The following is a 22,569-nucleotide window of genomic DNA, read 5'->3' as shown; positions in this document are numbered from 1 at the left end:
ATGTTTGTGCCTTGCACCATATTACTGTCTGTGAATTGTAGGTTGCGGAAGATGTACAATAACTTCCTCCAAACCCACTTCAAAATTGTTTATTTCAGTGAAATCATTGTGTAACTGTTTCATTTATAACTTTCTGCTGGCAGTTATCCTTATCATGAAATCCCTTCTCTTTTGTATTGTAGTTAAGTAAAGCTCAAGCCAATGCCCTTGATACCTAGAATAGCTGGTTCTTATCTGTCCAATGAATACAGGTGACAACTTTTGATCTCCTATGTGTCAAAGTAGCCATTAGGCCTGTATGCTGTTTGGTCAGCGGAATTTATAGAAGTATCCTGTAAACCATTAATTCAATCAGTTAGGAACCACACCTTGGGATCTAAGGCACGTACCTGCACCTAAACACACCCCTTTGCTCTCCTTGTTTACAAAGCATTGCTCCTCACCATACAAGATCATATACCTAAACATTCAAAAGCTCCTGGCTTCCGTTGCAAAGTAAAAATGGTTTCAGAAATATTTAAGCATATTTATCATTTGCTGTCTCACAGGAGAAGTTGACGCAATGGCAGACTTAACATAATACTAACATTACATTGAATTAAGAGTCTATATAACGTCGACCTCTTGTATCCATAAATTCTGCAATCTGGAGCCAAATGCAGCAGATACCAAGGACCCGCTGTAAATTATTCGAAAGGATCTATGGATAGTATAAGAAATATGTCCTAAATATAATGGATTATTGCTAGATGTTTGACTCCATCTCACTTTTTCTAAATCACACAGGAATTGTCTATACTGAATTTATATGATGAAAATAGAAATCTCTATATATGTGCATTTATTCCAACACCAGACAATACCTCCAAAGTTTTCTTCGCTTACTTTTCATTGGCAGAGTGGATTTATATAATCCAATTCAAAGCAGATAATGTGGATTATCTGCTTTGATACACTGGATTATATGGCAGTGTAGAAGGGTCCTAAGACTAACAATTAGGATCTATGTAGATATCAATCAGTGGCATTATGGTCTATGTTACACCTTCTTAACCAAGGCCACAATCATATACAAAAGTTTTTATGTCATGTATGTAAGGCTACTTAAGGACAGAAAATAAGTATATGCTGGCCAGAGACCAGTCTTCACCGATGTGTAAAAAAATTAAAAGTTGCATAGGCACTTATAGCGAGACGAGGGATATTTCAAGTGTAGTTTCATCTGTAGAATGCTGTGACAACGAGAACTCTGGCAAGACTAACATCCTTGTTCACTACATTATTATATCAATATAAATGCAGAATATATCATTCAAACATTGGTATGATCCCCTCTTCTCTTTTTTTTAATCTAAACCAATGTTCCCAGTGAATGGAATATTTGCCATAAACATATGCTTAATGTAAAAGTGAGGTTCAGGTTTACAATGAAGGGCTCACATCTGCAATGAAAGTAAATTACTCCAAGTTTACAACAAAACAAAATGATGCTTGTTCTGTCTGGGTTGCTATATTATTTCATGAACTGAGCAGGACATGCATTTCAGTTAGACTACTGCGGGACAAAAGAAAAGCACGCATTTCATTAGCAGTTCTCGGAGACTAATTGTTTTTGGCTCTTTCTTTTCCTAGAAGCAGCCATTCCATCAGTGCATAGCAGATGGGGAGACAGCTGGAAGGGCCATTCAACTGGAGATACGTCTACACTTAGAACTAATGCAGCTTGACACCACTTTAAAAGTCATGGCTCAATGCTATGAAATCATGGAAGCTGTAGTTTTACAAGGCCGTTACCCTTGTCTTCCAAATAATGCTGGTTCCTCACCAAACTACAATTCCCAGGGTTGCTGTGAGTCTTTCGGGCTGTATGGCCATGTTCCAGAAGCTTTCTCTCCTGACATTTTGCCCACATCTGTGGCAGGCATTCTCAGAGGTTATGAGGATTTGGGTAACTGCCACAGATGTGGGCGAAACGTCAGAAGAGAAAGCTTCTGGGACATGGCCAGACATCCCGAAAGACTCACAGCAACCCAGTGATTCTACTAAAAAAAACCCACCTCTATTGGACTCCTCCTTCCTGCCTCTGTCACCAAGCAGCAACCACTCTCTCATTATAGAATGAGATAGCAAACTATATCTTGGTATTCTGAAATAATGACATAATATTAAACTGCAATGAATGGTTTTATTCGATTTTATTCTACACTTCCCACCTAAAGCTTATGGCACCATAAACAGTTTCTATTTTACTTGAATATAAACAGAACAGAACAAAAGATGAGGACATAAAATCTGCTAACAGCATCATACGGAAACAGCAATTTTGAATGCAAATACAATTTGTACTGTACATTTCTCAAAGTATGTAATGAAAAGTGTATTTTCATAAATTAGATAAGAATTAGAATTGATTAAACATTTATACTCTGCAGTTCACCTGGAGTTATGAAAGTGTTACTTGAGTGTGATTAGCTTGTTAATAAAATCTAATATACAATATAAATACACTCCTAGCTGGAATGATGAAACACTACTGTGATTGTTCGGTTCAGTGATTCTTTAAAGTGATGTCATCCTACACAAGATTTCAGCATAGAAATTTAATTTAACTTCTTGAAAAAAATACAGATGTTTTAATAACTGAAACAAAATACTGTCTCAATATTAAGCTGGAAAAACAACAACACTTGCAGAGGATGAAGAATAAAACAAGAACAGAAGATCCATTTGAAAATGGCAATGAGTTTATGCATAGCATACAAGATTCTGTGTTCTTCTAGGAAATGCTATTTAAGCAAGACATTTTTTCCACTGATTTCCATCAGTGGGTCAGTGAGACAGGTGAATTTTTGTAGATACCACCTCTCCGGCTTGTATCTTTCTGTGCAATCTCCCCAACTGGTGCAATTTGATGTGAAGTCCATTGGTTCCCTCCAATGGGACAAACAAATCACCAAAGTTCCAGCTTCCGGCACAGTAGGCCATGAAATGTCAATATTTTAGAGTGAACAGATAAAAACACAGAAATGCTGAGAATTCACTGTTAGTAAACTTCAGAAGGGCTGAAGGTCATCTGGGGAATCCCAGAGACCAGACTGGAATTCCAAGAGGGCCAGATTCAGTCTCAGTGTTTGAGTTTCCCAAGATGTAGTGTTTTGCGTGTTGCATCATGACTCTGGAGACCATTTACCACAAAAGTCACGCTCTCTTAGCTTCAGAGGAAGGCAATGGCAAACCCTCTGGATATATCTTGCCAAGAAAACCCCTTGATACGATCGCCTAAGTGTCGCCACAACTCAGAAACAACCCAAAAGTACACAAAAAATCCACCCTTGCGTGTCAAGTTGTGGTGTGAATATTCCCATAAATGCCTGAAGAAGGCTTAGGTAATTTCGTTTTTCATGATCTACCATACATACTCACGTAGAAGTCAACCTCATGTATAATTCCAGTAAATTTTAACATGTGAATTTTAACCTGCCAAGTGAATTTTAATCTGTATTTTATCTGTGTATTTTTGTTATATGCATTTTAATTGTTTTGTTTTATCTCGCTATTTTAATAATGTTGTATCCCACCTCAAGTCACAAGATGAGGCAGGTAATACATCATCATCATAATCATCATCAGTCAAAGGCAGGTTTTGGGGCCCAAACTATGGATTTTGATATGATCTGTAGATAAGTCAAGAGTCATTCCATGGCGAGGGGAAAGGACCAATGTCATCTCAAAGGGTCAGGGTCAGTTGCCCCTAACCATCAACACTATTTCTCCACCAAGGCATTCAGAAAGGCCAGAAGTGGCACCATAGGAGAGAGAGTAAAAAGGAATTGGTGTTTCTTTTAGGTTCTCCCAGAATGGAATAAGCCATCTCCCAGGATGGAATAAGCCATCTCTGAATAGAATTTTGCCATTCTATTCAGAGAAAGGGATGGCTCCTTTGCTTTAAAAAAAAACTAAGGTGGAGTACTCACATTGATCTGTGGAAAAGCTGTCCTAGGATTTTTAGACTGAATACATGACTATATAGCACAAATCAGGAGTGGATACACTGGAGGCCACCAATCAAATATGCTTTTTCAGTCACCCGCAACCAGGCTAGAAGTACAGATTTAACAAAAAAATGCCACCATGAAAAAGTACAGTTTGCCACCAAAACGTCAACAAAAACCTTAAAACACATATAAGCTAATAGAAATTGGAAGCATTTAATTGGACATTTCTCTAAATTGAAGGAGGTTGTAGGAAGAGGGTAGTTAAAATAAGACTTTTTGTACTAGCCCAGAAACTAGTGCTTCTTCAAACATCATAAACTCTGCACTTACAGAAAGAAAGATAACCCCTGGTGAAACTCAATCCCAGCAAAGGGATAACAGTAGCAATTACTTAAAACTCAGCAGATTTTTACCCCATGCATATAAATGAGACTATTTATACGTTTTACTTCCCATCAGGCTCAGCATGTCAGCTTACAAAAACAAGTTAATGTTAATGATTTCCAGTAATTTTCCCAGCACCATTTGGCTGCAAACACCTCAACCAAGGTAAATAGAAGGGCAATCTGAAGACTAACTACATAATCAAAAGAAGCTTAATGAGTATTGTATTAATGCTGTCAAGTAAACATTAAGACATTATGATGTTTTGTTTTACTAATGTCACACAGCACTTTTAGAAAAATAATTGGTATGTGATCAAACACACGTAGATAAAATTCAATTTACCATATGATAATGGTGGCGAACCTATGGCACACATGCCAAAAGAAGCATGCAACGCCTTCTCTCCTGGCATGTGCGCAGTCGCCCACCCCATGCTGTTCGCTTGGTCTCTAAAAGGTTTGCCATCACTATTTATTTATTTATTTACATAATTTTTACCCCGCCTTTCTCCCCAGGGGGACTCAAGGCGGCTTACACTAAATAGGCAAAAATTCAATGCCTAAAAACAATGTACAAAACAACAATTCATATAAAACAATGTACAAAACAGCAATTCATATAAAACAATGTACAAAACAACAATTCATATAAAAGCAGATATCATTACAAAATAAAATCACATTATATAAAATTTTAAACATATCCAAGATTAAAATCCATTCATCCAGAATCCTCAACATAAGTCTTGGTACAGGTCATGTAAAGTCCATGTTCTCATTCATTAAAAGCTTGCATGTACAACCATGTCTTTAGGGCTTTCCTAAAGCCTAGGAGAGTTGGTATCGGCCGTATGTTGCTGGGGAGGGTGTTCCACAGCCGAGGAGCCACCACCGAGAAGGCCCTGTCCCTCGTTCCCACCAGCCGTACCTGCGAGGCTGGCGGGACCGAGAGCAGGGCCTCCCCTGATGATCTAAGAGTTCTAGAAGGCTCATAGGTGGAATTACTTTCGGACAGGTAAGATGGGCCAGAACTGTTTAGGGCTTTGTAGGTCAAAACCAGCACTTTGAATTGGGCTCGGTAGCATATCGGCAGCCAGTGGAGCTGGCTCAACATGGGAGTAGTGCGCTCCCTGTAAGCTGCTCCGGTTATTAATCTGGCTGCTGCCTGTTGTACTAGTTGGAGCTTCTGGGCAGCCCCACGTAGAGCGCGTTGCAGTAATCCAAACGGGATGTAACAAGAGCGTGGACCACCGTGGCCAAGTCAGACCTCCCAAGGTACGGGCGCAGTTGGCGCACAAGTCTTAGTTGTGCGAATGCTCCCCTGGCCACCGCCGAGACCTGGGGTTCCAGGCTCAGCGATGAGTCCAGGAGAACACCCAGACTGCGAACCTGTGTCTTCAGGGGGAGTGCGTCCCCGTCCAACACAGGCTGTAAGCCTATACACTGTTCAGCCCTGCGACTGACCAGGAGAACCTCTGTCTTGTCTGGATTCAGTTTCAATTTGTTTGCCCTCATCCAGTCTGATACAGCGGCCAGACACCGGTTCAGGACCTGAACAGCCTCCTTAGTGACAAGTGGGAAGGAGTGACAGAGCTGGACATCATCTGCATACAGATGACACTGCACCCCGAAACTCCGGATGATCTCTCCCAGCGGTTTCATGTATACGTTGAACAACATGGGGGACAGTACTGACCCTTGCGGGACCCCACAAGTCAATGGTTGTGGGGCCGAGCAGGTGTCCCCTAGTGACACCATCTGGGAACGACCCTCCAGAAAGGATCAGAGTCACTGTAAAACAGTACTCCCAAACCCCATCCCGGCAAGGCGGCCCAGAAGGACACCGTGATCAATGGTATCGAAGACTGCTGAGAGGTCCAGCAGAACCAGCAGGGACACACTCCCCCTGTCCAGTTCCCAGCGTAGATCATCGACTAAGGTGACCAAGGCTATCTCGGTACCATGCCCCAGCCTGAAGCCAGACTATCATTTGATATGTACTTCTGGAAGTCCATTTGACATTTTAAATTCTGTGACTAGTGTTACAAAAAAGCAATGAGAACAGACACAAATAGAGTTCTAAGATTTGAAAATCTCTGGAGAATGACTTGCATCATAAAACGTATTACAGTTGGCACCCTGTATCCATAGAGATTCAACCATTCACTGTTTGAAAATATCCCGCCTCACCCTCCGCAAAAGAATCCCCAAAAACAAATATAAATTTAGCCATTTTATATAAGGAACACAATTTCCCTATGCCCTTGTATATAATGGGACATGGGTATCCATGGATTCTGGAGTCCACAAGGGCTCCTGAAATCAAATCCAAGTGAATATCAAGGGTCCAATGTACAACAAGCCACTTTAAATCTTGTTTATGAGAGAACAGTGGGGTAATAATAATAATAATAATAATAATAAAACATAAATGGCTTCATATCAACATCCGTAGCAAACAAATGTGTACTTTGCCAATTTCCTGGCTACTCTAAAAATCAAAAGAAATAACTGAAACCATGAACAATTTAAATAAATATCCGAATAATAATAACTTAATTTTTTATAATAACTTTATTTTTGTAACCCCCCTCCACCTCCCCAAAGGGACTCGATGCAGCTCACATGGGGACAAGCCCACAAGTTAAAACACAGAACAATCAATTAAAAACATTATAACTACATAAAACAATAAAACACATCAACAGAATTAAAAACAGACAATAATAATAACTAAACATTCAGAGGGTAAAAATTGTGTAGAACCCTGAATAGGGCTCCTAGGAAGTATAAGGGAGATCAACAATAGGGGCGGAGGAGCAATCTCAGTAAACAATAAAACTATAAAGGGGAAGGAACAGTGATAAAGTGCAATAACTGATAATGAGTTGTAAGAGGGCTGAGTATCTGGTGGGACTGCTTACTCAAAAGGCGTTTTCTTAACATACTTGTAATTGTGTGCAAACATAACTGAACAATCTAAACCAATTTGCAGATGAAATTAGTATTACAGTAGAGTCTCACTTATCCAACATTCGCTTATCCAATGTTCTGGATTATCCAACGCATTTTTGTAGTCAATGTTTTCAATACATCGTGCTATTTTGGTGCTAAATTTGCAAATACGGTAATTACTACGTAGCTTTACTGCATATTAAACTACTTTTTCTGCCAAATTTGTTGTATTACATGATGTTTTGGTGCTTAATTTGTAAAATCATAACCTAATTTGGTGTTTAATAGGCTTCTCTCCTTAATCTCTCCTTGTTATTCAATGTATTCGCTTATACAACGTTCTGCCGGCCCATTTATGTTGGATAAGTGAGACTCTACTGTATCTAGAAATTTCATAGGACAGTTCTTCCCCACTTGAAGACATGCTTCATATTTACTATCCTTGGCAATAGAGTATCCCTTCTCATGTGTGATTCATTGACCCCTTACTTCAGCAGTAAACCTTTGTCCTAGATATAATTGAAATATAATGCCAGGCTGGTGGTCATGGAACTTGGAGCCCAATAACATCTGAAGCACATAGATTTCCCATCCCAGACAAATTTCATAGAGCTTCTTACAAACAAAGGTGATTTAATTCCTTGTAAGCATGATAGTATGGTGCAAATACAGTACATTTGAATCCCTACTCAGCCATTATTTGGTTATGTATTACCTGCTTAGAAGACAGCTTCTTGAACTGTTTGGAATCATGGGGCCCGCACATGATTATATAAAGATCGCGAGTGTAATAATTTAAACATAAGGGCAAAGGATATACATGGCCATTATTATTTTTTATTTAGGTGAATGTTTTCCTCCTTGCCTGACACTAATATTCCTCTTTTCCAACTTCAAAGAAAACCTTATCTTGGTCAATAAAACTGAACTCAGAAGAGGAGCAGCTGCAAGGAAGTTGCAATGAAAAACATTTAATTATAGTAGTTTTACTGCTTTGATCTTTAGGTACTGTAACATTCATTCACAATATCAGCCTTTATAAATCAGCTATGAAGTAGTACGTTTGAAATGCTGATGCCAAATCAAATAAGAGACGTAATATATAATCAGCAATATTTCTATTCCAAAGGCAGTAAAGAGAGAACACTGCTTTGTTAATTATGAGCTGAAATGTATCTTATATGGAGGACACCACAACACTGGTTGCCCTTGTGTTGCAAACAGCGTTTTTTCATTTTGTCACAAATATATTTTCTTAATTGCTTTGCCAACACAGCAAAGAAGTTATATATGATATGCACTGCTATCATACTCTTACAGTACTCCGTACAAACACCAGTGGCTGGTACTGACAATTTCCTATTAAACACTTTTTAAAATTATTAAAAGTTGAACTTGCATATTTTACCTAAGGAACTAGCATGTTAACTACTAGCAAGAAATCCACACTAATTTCTTTCAAATGCCCAGATGTTTTGGCCTTCAACTCCCAGAAATCCTAACAGCTGGTAAACTGGCTGGGATTTCTAAGAGTTGTAGGCTAAAATACCTGGGGACACACAGGTTGAGAACCACTGATGTAGTTTTCAGACTGAAAACTGGAGAGGGCTCCTATGCATTTGTGTAGGGAATGAATATTTATTTATTTATTTAAAACATTTATATTCTGCTCTTCTCACCCCAAAGGGCCACGACACTTCCTAGTAAAATTATATTATTTCTCCCAAATGTTTCATTGCATGTAGCAATGTAGATCCAGCACAGGTGTGGTATAGTGTTTTGGGTGCTGACTAGGCCTCTGGAGACCTGGGTTCGTATCCCCGCTTGGCAATAGAAGCCCACTGGGTAACCTTGAGTAAGTTACATTCTCTTTGCCTCAGAAGGCAAAGGCAACTAACTCTTTGAACAACTCTTGCCAAGAAAAATCTAAGATAGGTTTGCTTTTTCTGCGTATATGCTTACAAACTGCCTGTTGACATAGAGTCACAGTAAGTTTGAAACAACTTGGAGGCACATAACAACCAAGTGTAGATCCAATAATAAAATTCTTGCTCTTCCAGTCTGCCAGTTCAATGTGATCCACAGGAAGAAGAAAAAAGATTCAACCATTATTCTCAACTTTTCTGGACTTTGAAAAAAGTGCAAAATATCCCATCAACATATTTTGAAATTACAATTTGAAAGTTTTAGACATTTTTCAAAAAGACACAAGCAAGCTGTAAAGAAGTATGAATTTTAGTTTACAGATGCCATGTTTAACTGTGTTTTAAAAAAGGGTTAATATTTCAGTTACTCTGCACCATGAGTTGGTTGCCATGGAGAAGTAGGCGGAGCCAACTGGTTTAGCTGAAGAGAGAGTAGAATTTGGAGGGAAACTCAGTCAGTCAGTCAGAGTCTGTGGTCAGAGAACCACAGGAAAGGTTGATTTTAATGTGGGCTCTGTTGAAGCTCAGGGAAGGCTGATCCTAAGTTAGGGGATCAGGGATAAAATAAGTTTGGTGACTTATTTTAAGGTAGTCTGTAATCGGATGAATTACAGTGAAGACTGATTCTCCGTTGGAGAATCAGGGAGGCTCAAGAGTTTATTTGAGTCAGTCTAAAATAAGTTTGGTGGCTTATTTTAAGGTAGTCTGTTAGTGGAGAAAGAACTGACGTTTTAAGAAGTTTGGAACACCTCAATATAGTTTTGCAACTGTTCAGTAACGTGCCTCAAACAAGAAGAAAAGTTATTGTAACCATTAAGCTGTGCCTGAATAAACTTGTTATTGTTCTTTCAAACATCTCAGTCTGTCATATATACACACATCAAGAATAAAGAAGAAGAAAGAAACATAAAATTTTAAAAGTCTCCTCTCTAAGTAGCCAGTGGCTAAATCTTCCAATAGTGGTGGCAAGAGTTGATAATCCCCTTAACATCTGGTGGACGCATTATAAACATCTTTACCTCTGGTGGCAGCGTTTAAAATAAAAACATCTTTAATAAGTGGTGGCAGCAAATATAAAATATAATAATAAAATAAATATAATTAATTAATAGAAACTCCTCCACATCTCCGCAATCGGTGTCAGAGGTGGGATTTTTGGAAGGATTTCTCCCCCTTTCTGACAACTCCACACAAGCACTAGAGGCTTGGTTTATATTATAGTATTTTATTAAAACTTAATGTTGTTTAATAGGTTAAACCTGCTTTTATTTTCTGGTTATTCTGCAAAAGGCCATCCTCTCATCCCAACTGCTACTGCCCTGGCCTTGGAGGGAAAGCAGAAGAGGCAGGTACAGCTTCATCACACCTAGGCTTAGAGGAAGACAAAAGGCCCTCCTTCCGTTCCAACTGCTACTGCTCTGACCTTGGAGGCAGAAGAGACAGTTTCTGCTGGACTAAATCCCCTTTCCTACTACAATCCCTTTCATTGTTGGTCATCTCGCTTGTTTATAAGCCTGAGGGCAAGGAATCATTTTTTCTTGTAAAGCACCATGTACAGTGATGGTGCTATATGCAAGAATGTTGATGATAATGATGATGATGACAACCACTCCTTAAAATACTTTTTTAGAAAACAAACCTAGTTATGGGTTCTGTTTTTCATAACTGAATATCAAAGAAACTTCAGTTTTAATTATTCATTTTTATAGCGAGTATATTTATATTCACTTTTTATTATCCATTCCCCTAAAACCCTTGGCAGAATTGCTATGGGAGTTAGAGCTGTATAGTCATACAAACAGGACGACCCTCAAATCTGAAACAGATTTGTCAAATAAAAAGTCCAAAAGTAATAGTAGCACTTACATTTTTAGAGGATTTTGGATTAGCAATGACTTCACCGAATTTCAATGAGCAATAATTTATTATTAAAAAGCCACGTTATCACTCCACTAATGTCAGTAGTACAGTTCAGGAGGCCCTGAGAATTGGTCCAAGGACCATAAAATGTCTTTTAAAAAACCAAACTGGCCAAAGCCCATTTTGCATGTTATGTAGCTTTGGCCAAAGTAATGGAAAAAACTGGTTGCTAAGCCAGCTACAGTAGTATGAATCATGTATGAAAGCAACTTGTCAGCACTGAAGATTATAACAATATTGATTAGACTTGTAAAGCATCCATCAAAATCTGAAATAAATTATTTTTAAAAATCTATGCATGCCACTGTGAGACAAGATTACAAGTTAATTCAGCAGGCCCCCAATTCTTTTCACCATTTGTCTATTGTTACTTTTAAGAATACCTCCCTTTTCTCTTCAAATTAATTATTAAACTACAACAGCACTGAAAAAGAAAACAATCTATTTGCTGTTTTCAATTACTACTAATGGATGTATTCATTTTAATGAGCTCATTAAAAGAGGAGCCATAATTAAATATGTTCTCATCATTAATTATTGCAGTATGAGACTGAACAAAGTTTAAGTACCAGAACAGCCTTTGTTCTGTTTGACAATTAAAAAAAATCCCCAGCATGCTCACATTAAAAGCTTGTTCCTAAATGGCTTAGGTCAAACATTTTATCTTTTGTAATTTATTTTTAAGCAGAATAATTGTTTATGAACCTCAACTACATCACAAAATCATTGTGGGAAACTAAGACACCCTCCTTTGGTCCCATTCTTTTCCAAATATTTGCTGAAATTGTTGCTATGTCCTCATTATCCATTGTCTCTACCATATAACTAACCTAACCCACTCCCTTCAAATCCATTTTGTTTGTTCTCAGTGTCACCCTAAAAAACCTCTGAAACCTATCATCACCTGCTTAAGTTGAATTCCACTCTATTTTTTTTCAGTGGTCTATCCTGGATTTCTGAACTTTTCCCTTAATTGGCTTGAATTTCACTTCTCTGTCATTATGAAAACTTTCTTCATTCCTCTTGGACCTCTTTGCTGCTTCCTGCTTTCTTTGCTGCAATATACTCTTCAGGTGCATTGCCCTGAACTCTATTCTAGATGCAATTGCACCATGGATTTATAAAAAGGCAGTTTGATAATGATCAGTTTTATATTCAATTCTCTTTCTAATTATGCATAAAATGGAATTATCCATTTTCAATTTGGTAGCATACCAGATCATCACTTATCTCAAGCAATTTAATAATAATAATAATAATAATAATAATAATAATAATAATAACAACTTTATTCTTATAACCCACCTCCATTCTGCTCTGTGTGATCAAGCCAGAATAGAACAGATAATTCAAAGTACAACATTAAAACACATAGCAAAAAATATATATAATTAAAACAATTAAAAAACCGAGGAAATAAAAGCATCATAAAATACATCAAATCAACATCACAAAACCAAAAAGTGGACATATTCAAATTGTGAGAGAGGGCAAGGCCTGCGCAAAATGCAGAGCAATAGGACCAGGGCGGGAAATGAAGTGCAGGAAAACTGGAACAATAAATAAATTAGGGCTGGGCAGGGATAGTTGCAAGCTAAACTGTTATTCAACACATTGGAACATCCAGGTTTTCAAGTCTTTACAGAATGTGGATAAAGTGGGGGTTAATCTGATCTCCTTGGGAGAGTGTGCTAGAGCCAGGGGGCCACCACAGAGAAGATCACAACCTCAAGAACTCTTTCTTGTTCAGTCACTGCCAACTCAAATCTTATCAGTGTATTATGTGAATTTTCCCCCCAGTTTGCAATCAATCTAGTTCCACCCACCCACTGAATCTCATGTATTATCTTAATGCCCATTCTCCTACGCTGGAGATCCATTTCTATTTTCATCACTTTATACAATTTAGTGCAACCAGCAAACTTGCCCATCTCACTAATTTCAGATTATTTACGAATAAATAAAAAAACACTATTTCCAATACCCCAAGGAAACTTCCCTCCATTTATTTCTGCTTTCTACTTTCTGTTGGTGACATGAGGCATTATGCAGAAAGCACAACTTACCTGCAACAACGTTCCATGAATTGCATTCTGTCGTACACAAAGATCAGAGTAATCTGGAAGCTCAGTCAACAAGGATGTCACTGTCTGTGGCACCATATTTCTCATAATAAAGGGAACAAGGGCCCGGGCAGCCAATTCACGTGAGCGGTATATTGGAGAGTTGCCACACCTGAAGGTGAGATGGAAGAATAAAGGAAGATAAAGAATGTTAGCTCTCACTTATACACAGAGCTTTTTCCAAACATATACAGTAATTTAAATATGGGGAAACTGTTGCAATCTTTATAAACATACATGTTGCAGCACATCTACAGTATGATTTCTCCAGGAAACACAATTTCCCCCACGAGAACAAAAATCCGGTCCGCGAACCTCCTTCCTCTTTACTTATTTAATTTCCGCTGCTTTCCGCAGAGCTGACCATTGTATTGGACAGACCACATCAGCTCTAGATTAATAAATATGATTTTCTGTGGGCGAGCAGATGGCAACTACTGGATGGCATATGTTCTGTATCAGAAACTAGAACTGATGTGGTTTATCCAACGCAGTTTTCTGAATCAGCACCCCAAATAACCAAACCAAATTTAAAGTTGAACAAAAACTGATTTGTAACCCTTTTGGTACTAATCCCTGACCAAGTGGTCCCTGGTCAAAAAAAGTTGGGAACCAAGGCATGTGGCATTCCTTAACCCAAAATATTTGTTTTAAATTGATCAGAAACTTCCAGTCACTTTCAGTTGGGCAGAGAAGGGATAAACATATTTTGTTTAGGAATATAGCCGGACTATAGTTGGCCACCGAACAATAATAATTAATAACAACAACAATAATAATAAAGAGGGTTGGAAGAGACCCTTTGGGCCATTGAGTCCAATCCCCTTCTGCCTTTGTGCGCCAAAAGCACAAGCAAAGCACCGCGACAGATGGCCACCCAGCCTCAATGTTAATAACAATAATAATAATAATAATAATAATAATAATAATAATAATAATAATAATAAAGAGGGTTGGAAGAGACCCCTTGGGCCATTTAGTCCAATCCCCTTCTGCCCTTGTGCACTGAAAGCACAAGCAAAGCACCCCTGACAGATGGCCACCCAGCCTCAATGTTAATAATAATAATAATAATAATTGGGTGCCGTGCCAAAAGATCTCAGCCGGCATTTGGAAACAATAGACATTGACAAAATTACGATCTGCCAACTGCAAAAGGCCACTCTACTGGGATCTGCACGCATCATCCGAAAATACATCACACAGTCCTAGACACTTGGGAAGTGTTCGACTTGTGATTTTGTGAAACGAAATCCAGCATATCTATGTTGTTTGCTGTGTCATACAACGTCGTTGTGTCAATAATAATAATAATAATAATAATAATAATAAAGAGGGTTGGAAGAGACCCCTTGGGCCATTTAATCCAACTCCTTCTGCCTTTGTGCACCAAAAGCACAAGCAAAGAATCCCTGACAGATGGCCACCCAGCCTCAATGTTTAATAATAATAATAATAATAATAATAATAATAATAATAATAATAATAATAATAATAAATAAGGGTTGTAAGAGAAGAAGAGACCCCTTGGGCCATTTAGCCCAATCCCCTTCTGCCCTTGTGCCATGGGGGCCGGATAAATAGCTTCGATGGGCTGCATCTGGCCCCTGGGCCTTAGTTTGGGGACCCCTGATCTACTGTATTAGGACATCTAACTTAGCACATTGATGTAATCCTCCTAACTACTTTATCCCAACTGATTTATATATAGATGCAAAAACCTTTATAGCTTTTCCATGGAGGTAAGGAAATAAGGAGTTTAGTAGTTGGAAGAATCTAAATAAAGGAGAACATTTTACCACAACATAATGCAAAATAATTTGTCACAAATGCTCCCATGTTTGTGCTACAGCATGCTTTATTGAAACTGAGAAAATTCTTGGGTTTAAGTGTTTCTTTTCAAATGCAATTAACTGTGACATAGTTGCAGATGTTTAGTTTCTAATTAGCAGTAACCGTACACTCCAGAATGCCCCTTTTTCTGTTCACAACCTTTTACAAATGATGGTTTCCCAAAGGAATTTGACTGTAGTTCAGGAGAAAGAATGGAAAATTGGAATCTTGCCAATGTTTCTCACTGCCAATTTTTTTTTAAAGGTACTTTCCAAAAACATGATTCAGGGGGCTTTTTCATATCCCAACTTCGAAACTGCATTCCATTTGATTTAATTGCATTAGTTCCATTTTAGTAACATAATCAAATACAGATTACAGGTCAAGTGATTTGATTTATTGAAGATAATTTTAAACAGAAGCATAAGTATTTAGAAGCTCATAATTGTTTATTACATAATGGCAAGTAACACATGTTCATGTGTATGAGCTCACTTTAATGTATTAAGACCAAACTAGAATTATTCCAAATGAAGTGCTTTATATTAAAAACACAAGGGTATGGAGAAGAGGGCTTCACTGTTACCATACAATGCTTCTTCTCAAATATCAAGTTGAGAAAATGTTAGTGACAAAAAAATTGATGTCTTCATTATTTCTTTTTCTTCCCATGGAGACCTGGTTTGAGGTACAGGACTAATTTAATTTAGCAGTAGACTAATTTCAATAACTGAATGATCAAGCAATATGTTTTATTTCTTTAAGTTCTTTTTCTTTCAGAAAGATAAAACACAAGTTCAAGAAGGCTAATATTTGCTGCCTCATGCTGCGGTAAGATTTTAATTTGAACAGGATACATTGCTATGCCAGATATAGATATCTTCTCCTGTAATCCTAGAGACAAACTCTCAATTAGACTGTTCCCACAATCCCATTCAATTTATTTCTGAATATTGTACTATCCCAACGTTCTGACTTTAACAAGACACACTTTCTGATAATCATGGAAAAATTGGTTGGAGAAGGCTGAGATTTTGAGGGGACAGGTTTTGGGAGATGGGGTAGGAAGACAGAACTGCTCAATATTTTTCGCTGTTGTGCCTCAACATGTCTGATAGAGCAAGGTTATTGATTTATTACCATCCATAGATAAGAGCAGGTGGAAGACCAAAGATAGGAAAGAAGACAAGAAAGAAGAAACTGAACTGGACACATCATTAGCAACGATAAAACCAAGAGTCAAGAAACCTGGGCTAATTTGATCTAATCTTTTGGTATGGAACAACTTGTTTAACAGGAAGATTAGAACACGAATTAGCAATGGTGCATAGTTCCAGACAAGTGGCTTCTTCTCATGAATCACACTTCAAAGCTTTACAGCCAGCTCGTCTCATCTGCAGGTTTAAACTTTTGCTGATTTTATTATTCATGGATTTTATTAGTATGTTTTCTCTAGGAATCTTTAGGACCTCCAGCATGACTCTATGCTGAACTCTCACCTAGAGATTCATTCTCTAGGAATCTTTAAGTTCTCCAACATGATTCTATTGTCAACTTCCACTGAAGTTGAACATACTGTTGCACTGGAAAATGTATAGACTCCTAGAGAAGTGTTCTTTCAGATTAAAAAAGAGCATTCCTTTATGAATATTTTTCCACTTTGAAAAGCCAGGTAAAAAAGGGGGAATCAGGAGATCTTCCAACTGCCCTCCCCACAGATTCCAACTCCCATTGCTTTGGCCTCTTCGGAAGCTGTGAGGCACATCTCGTGCCTTTGATGAGAGACCCTGTTTCCTATTCCAACTGTCATTGCTCTGGCACCTGAAAGAGTCTAGCATCTGCTAGACTTAATCCCCTCCCCAACTATCATTCCTTTCCCCTTTGTGTCTTGACTTATTTCACTTCAGAGAAAGGAACTATCAAATACCACGAATAAAGAAATAAGATGAAGTTGTTTGGATGACCTGTAAATGTTCATGAAACAGGAAATTTACATGTACTCTGTCACCACTAGAGGTTGTTCCAGCAAGATATTAATGACCTTGATTAGTTGACTATTTCCATTTTGAAGAATGCTTCTTCATACGTCAATTACGAGAGGTTCATAAACACACAACATTACTTGATACTATTTATTCCAAAGCTGAGCCAAAGAAAGATGGAATTACAGCTCTAAGATCCAGAGTTGAATCCCACTTCCTTTCCAGCCAAAAACACAATGCTTTGATGGCTACTGTATGTCATTCAACCATTACCTGTTGTCAGTTCATTTAATCAGTAGACATTTATTGAACAAAAGTCAAAAGAGAAAGGCGTTGAAACACAATGGTCCAGCAGATGTAAACAAGTCATAAAACTCCAGGTTAGAGTGCCAGTTCTTGCTTCTTTGTTTTTGAACTCACAAAGAAGCCCTTCAACAATACCATATCTGATTCTGGAGTTCATGTCTATAAAAAATACTATTTCCTCCTGGCAGTTCACAATAAACATGGGAAATTTATTCGACTTGTCAAATAAAGCCTCCCAAGATTAAAAAGTGCTGGTGGCAAACAAGTTAACTGTGTTTGCATATATTTTTAAATGAAACATCATTCCCTCAGCTTAAAAAATAAACAGTATGCCAGCAATAAGTCTGGGCTTAACAGGCATGATGACAATGAAATTACTCTCTGATCTTTCTTCTCACTTGAATCTGAGTTGTGGTTTTCTTTCTTTCCACCCTTCCCCTGAAGAAATTTGCTTTTTGATAATGTATAAACAAAGCAAAATACACATGATGTATCATAGGACAGCTGGAAAATCTCAGGAAACTATAAATGTTTTATTCAAATAAGTTTCTCAGTGTTTGGGCAACAAATATTTAACCTTTACATGGTCAGATTGAATTTTAAAACTACAGCTTGCCCCAATCATTACAAAAACTACATTGTGTCTTGTAAATGTTTTCCTGAAATCTTGGCAACCCTGAGATACATTTTTATTCCAAGAAAAAAAGTGTTTTGATTTTCCTTTATATGGAAAGTCTAATTAGAGACAGACATAGCCCCATAAGTAATTCTACGTAGATGAAAGGCACTTGAGACAAATTTCTGTAAGTCCTTCTGTAGTTGCAGTAGATGTATATGAAAAGAGCTTTGCTTGGCCACACTATAGTAAGCACCACTTTTCTCATTTTCAGAATAATTTTCCCCATTTAAATATTGCAAAGGGATCTTGTAGTGCCATTAGAAAGTGACTGAGAAAATGATGTTGATAGCATTAGCTTTTGAAGACTTATTCTACTGTCTCAGATGTCTTGGAATTTTCCGCATTTAAGAATGCATTCTTACTGGCATTGACAACAACACTAGTCGGAAAGCCAAATTACATAATACAGGCAACAAAAGCAAATAATTTATATTACTCATTCCACTTATATAACTAATGTAATTCTATGAGAAGCATTGCAAGACTTGCAACAAATTCCACCTCCCATGGGCTCCTGAAGAGCAGCCTTAGAATCTATAATACAGCAGAGAAATACGCTTTTGAAAGGTGGAGTGGGGAGGCAGGAGTAAAATTTCTCACTAGATTATACCAGAAATAGCAACGGCAACTGCTGGGGCACAGTGCGAGCTAGAAAGCCCATTGAGCAAAAACCAGATCAAGCGTGATCCTGAATTGACACCAGAACTTGCACAAGCCAGCTAGAGTTGACAACATTCCCTGCATAACAAGTGGTAATAATTTGTACTATAGTAGTCCAGACATTCTTCAAAACATTCATTTAAAGCACAAACAGTACAAACAAAAGAACATTCATTGACAAAGAAGTCAAAGTATCTTTTAAATATATGATTACACCACAAAACCCATGACGGCTACATGAACGTGTATATTTGCCTTATAATGAAAAATTATGTCTACACAGCACATATATGAATGTATGTATTTTGACAGAAATTCCAGTGTAACTGCTCAATAGATTGCTTAAATTAACTGTAGAAAAGGTCACTGCTTCTTCAGATTTGAATGTTTACAGAATAATTTGTACTATTGGAGGATCCCTGGGAAAAGATACCCAAAAAGACATCTCTCATTCCCATCAGATATACTTTTGAAAGTGCAGTACTGATTAATGATTGAATTTGGGGCTTTCTCTTGCAAAGAATGTATGGTCTTGTAAAATCACTGTATGGTCTTGTAAAATCCTGAAAAATCTCTTGGGAAGACAGATGGAAAAAGTCAACGTTCTGAAAGAAGCAAAGACCACCAGCATTGAAACGATTATTCTTCATCATCAACTTTGCTGGACTGACCACAATGTCTGAATGTCATTATGAAAGTTGTAAAGATTTAAAAATGGGATTAAAGTTAACCTTACAAAATTAGGTATACACACCAAGAACTGGGAGGCCTTGCACTCAAGTGTCATAACTGGAGGTCAGCTGTTAACAACAGTGCTACGGATTTTGAAGAGGCATGAATACAAGGTAACTTTTGTTTATTTCTTTATTTCCAACATTTATATCCCGCCCTGCTCACCCAGGGGGACTCGACTCAGGGCGGCCTACAACAGTTGGCAACATTTAATGCCAAGAACATAATAATAAAACCAAGAACAGTACAAAAGGAAGGAAAGTGCAAAGAGGAAGGCTAGTCAAGCAAACCCTTGCGATCACCTTCCATCTGGAAATCTACAGTATGTCCTCAATGTGAAAGACCATGTGGGTCCAGAACAGGTCTTCACCGTCATTTGCAGATCCACTGCCAAGACTCTACTTTTGGAAGACAATCATACTTGATCATGAATAATCACCATGATCGGTCAGCAAGTTCTTGTGAGTACGTGACATAGCCAGGAATAATCCCAAGTTTCATATTGTTGACAACTGTATTATTTCTGAGCACAAATTAGTTGAGAAACTCCCCCTCTCCCCCTCTCTCGATCTCTCCTCATCCCAACCAATGCTAACCAAACTTATTTTCCTGAAAAACATGAGTTCTATTGGCTACTTCCAGTTTTCATATTGAAAGCCTCCTTTCCCCTCTTCATTCAAGATCGACTCTTTAAAAACTGTAGGTTTTACTTCTGAGACTGGTAGGAATGTGGCAGTTATTTTAAGTGATCATTTAACAAGCAAGCAGAAATGAAGGCACTGCTTAGCTTGCTTGTGTATAACATTTTAGGAAAAAATCTTGATGTAATGAAAAGCTATATCCCCCATGCCCCTCTCCTCTGCATGCATTCATATTTAGATTTTACTCCCTAGACAAATATTTTCACATAAAATTTCAGAGGCTCCATCCAACCTTCCGTAATTCTTTATTTCAACTAGATGTTTATTATATTTTGCAGAGACAATTTTTCCGACCCATTATGACTTCAACCAGCTTTGTTTAGCAATTTGTTGAAGCCACATGGGGTCCATTACATATTCTTCTTTTCTAATTATTTAGATGATATTCTTCCAAAGAAAAATGATTGTGCCAACTTGAAGTCATTTAGGAACAGGAACAAATCTTGAAAATTAATAACAATGCTTGCAAGTCATGACTACATTTTATCCATGTCAAGAAATGGAGCTACAGAAAACTTCAAGAGAAATATTAAGAATGAAGAAAAGCCTTAAAACAATTATTGTAAGGAAAACATTGCCTTCTTTTTCTTACTTAGATTGGAATCTTCTAGTGACAAACTCTAGGGGATTGGACAATTCTGTTGAATAATGAGATAAAATTAAAAGCAATTAACACGTAACCTTGTTTGAATACAGTGGTCCCATCTCAAGATGAGGCCAGCACCCTTTTAGCTGAAATTAATCTAAAATGACTCTGTACCTCCCTTGCTCTGCTCCTTTATCCTCTGTGCCAAGAAAAGATTCTTGCCATGGGAAGTGAGTAGATGCAATAGACAAGTGGTGGCGGTGGGGGGACACCCATTCTGCTCTCAAGGACAAGTGTACATTCTGATAGGATCATGGACTTGACTATTCATCCCTTGACACCATGTGTTGTTGCTGTATACCTCCAGGACATTTCCAACAAATGGGGACCCTAAAGCAAACTATCGCAGGGTCTTTGGAGAAGCTTTTTTTTTCCAAATGGACCTTCCTTTCAGGCTGTGAATGGCTTGCCCAGGCTAACCCAGTAGGTTTCCATGGCCAACTAGAGATTTGAACCGTGATCTCCGGGGTCCTAGTTCAATACTGAAACCACTACACTATGCTGATCCAATGTAAGAAATATAAATTGGAAGCTGGTGAGGCTTCCTGCCAGGTACCACAAGACTTGTAGTCAGGCTCATCATCTTATTGGAAATGATGTGCCCAGTGTGTAATTTTTTGTGAAGGGGCCCCATAAGGTCTCCACTGGCCTCCTCCACTGCTCATTAGGTCTTCTCCTTTCCCCAAAATCATGTTTTCATTTTCTTTTTTGTGCTTGGGAAACTGAGATGGCACAGAAATCTTTCTGTATATATTTCAGATTTCAATATGAATGTCAAAAATACATAGTATGATTTTACATAGGATTCGTCAAATCAAAACAGAAACAAAGAAAACACTGAGTTTTTAAAAAGCATTCTTCAAAAGCACTTGAACAGCCCAATGAGTCTTCAGGTTAAGCAAGTGTGGATCCATCTCCAATAAGAATTCTGGGTCTCCTATGAGTACGCAGGGTTTTAGTTTCATGGAAACTAAAGAAAATAGTTGACCTTCCACGTGTGCAGGTTTAACTTTGTGGATTTGATTATTCAGTTTTGATTAATATGGACTCTCAAGAAATCTCAAGGTCCTCCAGGGGAAGTCTATGGTCAACGTCTGCCAGGAGAGAGCTCACATTATTCAAATGTGCTCAAAGCTGACCACATAGTTATGCCAAAGGATCTAGAGGTTTCTAGAGATAACACATATATATGAATCTCTAGGTTCTCCAATATGGTTTTATGCTCAACATCTGGTTGAATATTCATCTTCAGTGTTTCCAGTCCACTGATTATAAGCTGTGTTGCACCTTGCTTTTGACTGCTAGAATGTAAGCATTCATTTCCACTTTCCATTATTTTGGTGGCTTCTTTCTTTAGTATTTTGGCAACATTATGCTGAATAGATGAGACAACCATAAATTACCCAGCAGCACCTTATATATAAATATTAGAATTAGGGTTAGATAATACTATGGACAAAAGTACATGTAGAGAAGTACAGAAGAATACAAAATGGTATCAGAGATTAAAAGTGGCTAACTAATTTTTAGATTAAGTACACAAATTCAACTAAAAGAGTATTCAACTGATAGCAAGGTGATATAACTAGCATGGCTATTTTTAAATATATAAAACAGCTGTCAAAATCCAATCAACTGTATAGATTACAGACACTGTTCAAACATATGAGTAGATATTTGTTCATGGTAAAAATGTATTATTTATTTCACTTATCAAAAAAATAAT

The 22,569-nt window shown here is 37.7% G+C and overlaps 1 protein-coding gene across 4 annotated transcripts in view; it reads right to left on the bottom strand.

The window, feature by feature from the left end:
• The window catches only part of thada (THADA armadillo repeat containing), a 181,835-nt gene that overhangs the window by 56,011 nt on the left and 103,255 nt on the right, over positions 1–22,569 (bottom strand). For all 4 annotated transcript variants that reach the window (XM_062971393.1, XM_062971397.1, XM_062971402.1 and 1 more), the window contains one exon: positions 13,248–13,416. In XM_062971393.1, coding sequence (XP_062827463.1) covers positions 13,248–13,416 — 169 coding nt within the window. The remainder of the gene's footprint in view (positions 1–13,247; positions 13,417–22,569) is intronic.

This window comes from Anolis carolinensis, chromosome 1, assembly GCF_035594765.1.
Source record: "Anolis carolinensis isolate JA03-04 chromosome 1, rAnoCar3.1.pri, whole genome shotgun sequence".
Lineage (NCBI taxonomy): Eukaryota > Metazoa > Chordata > Lepidosauria > Squamata > Dactyloidae > Anolis > Anolis carolinensis.
Note: the sequence above shows the minus strand (reverse complement) of the source record. Positions and strands in the feature narration are given on the sequence as shown.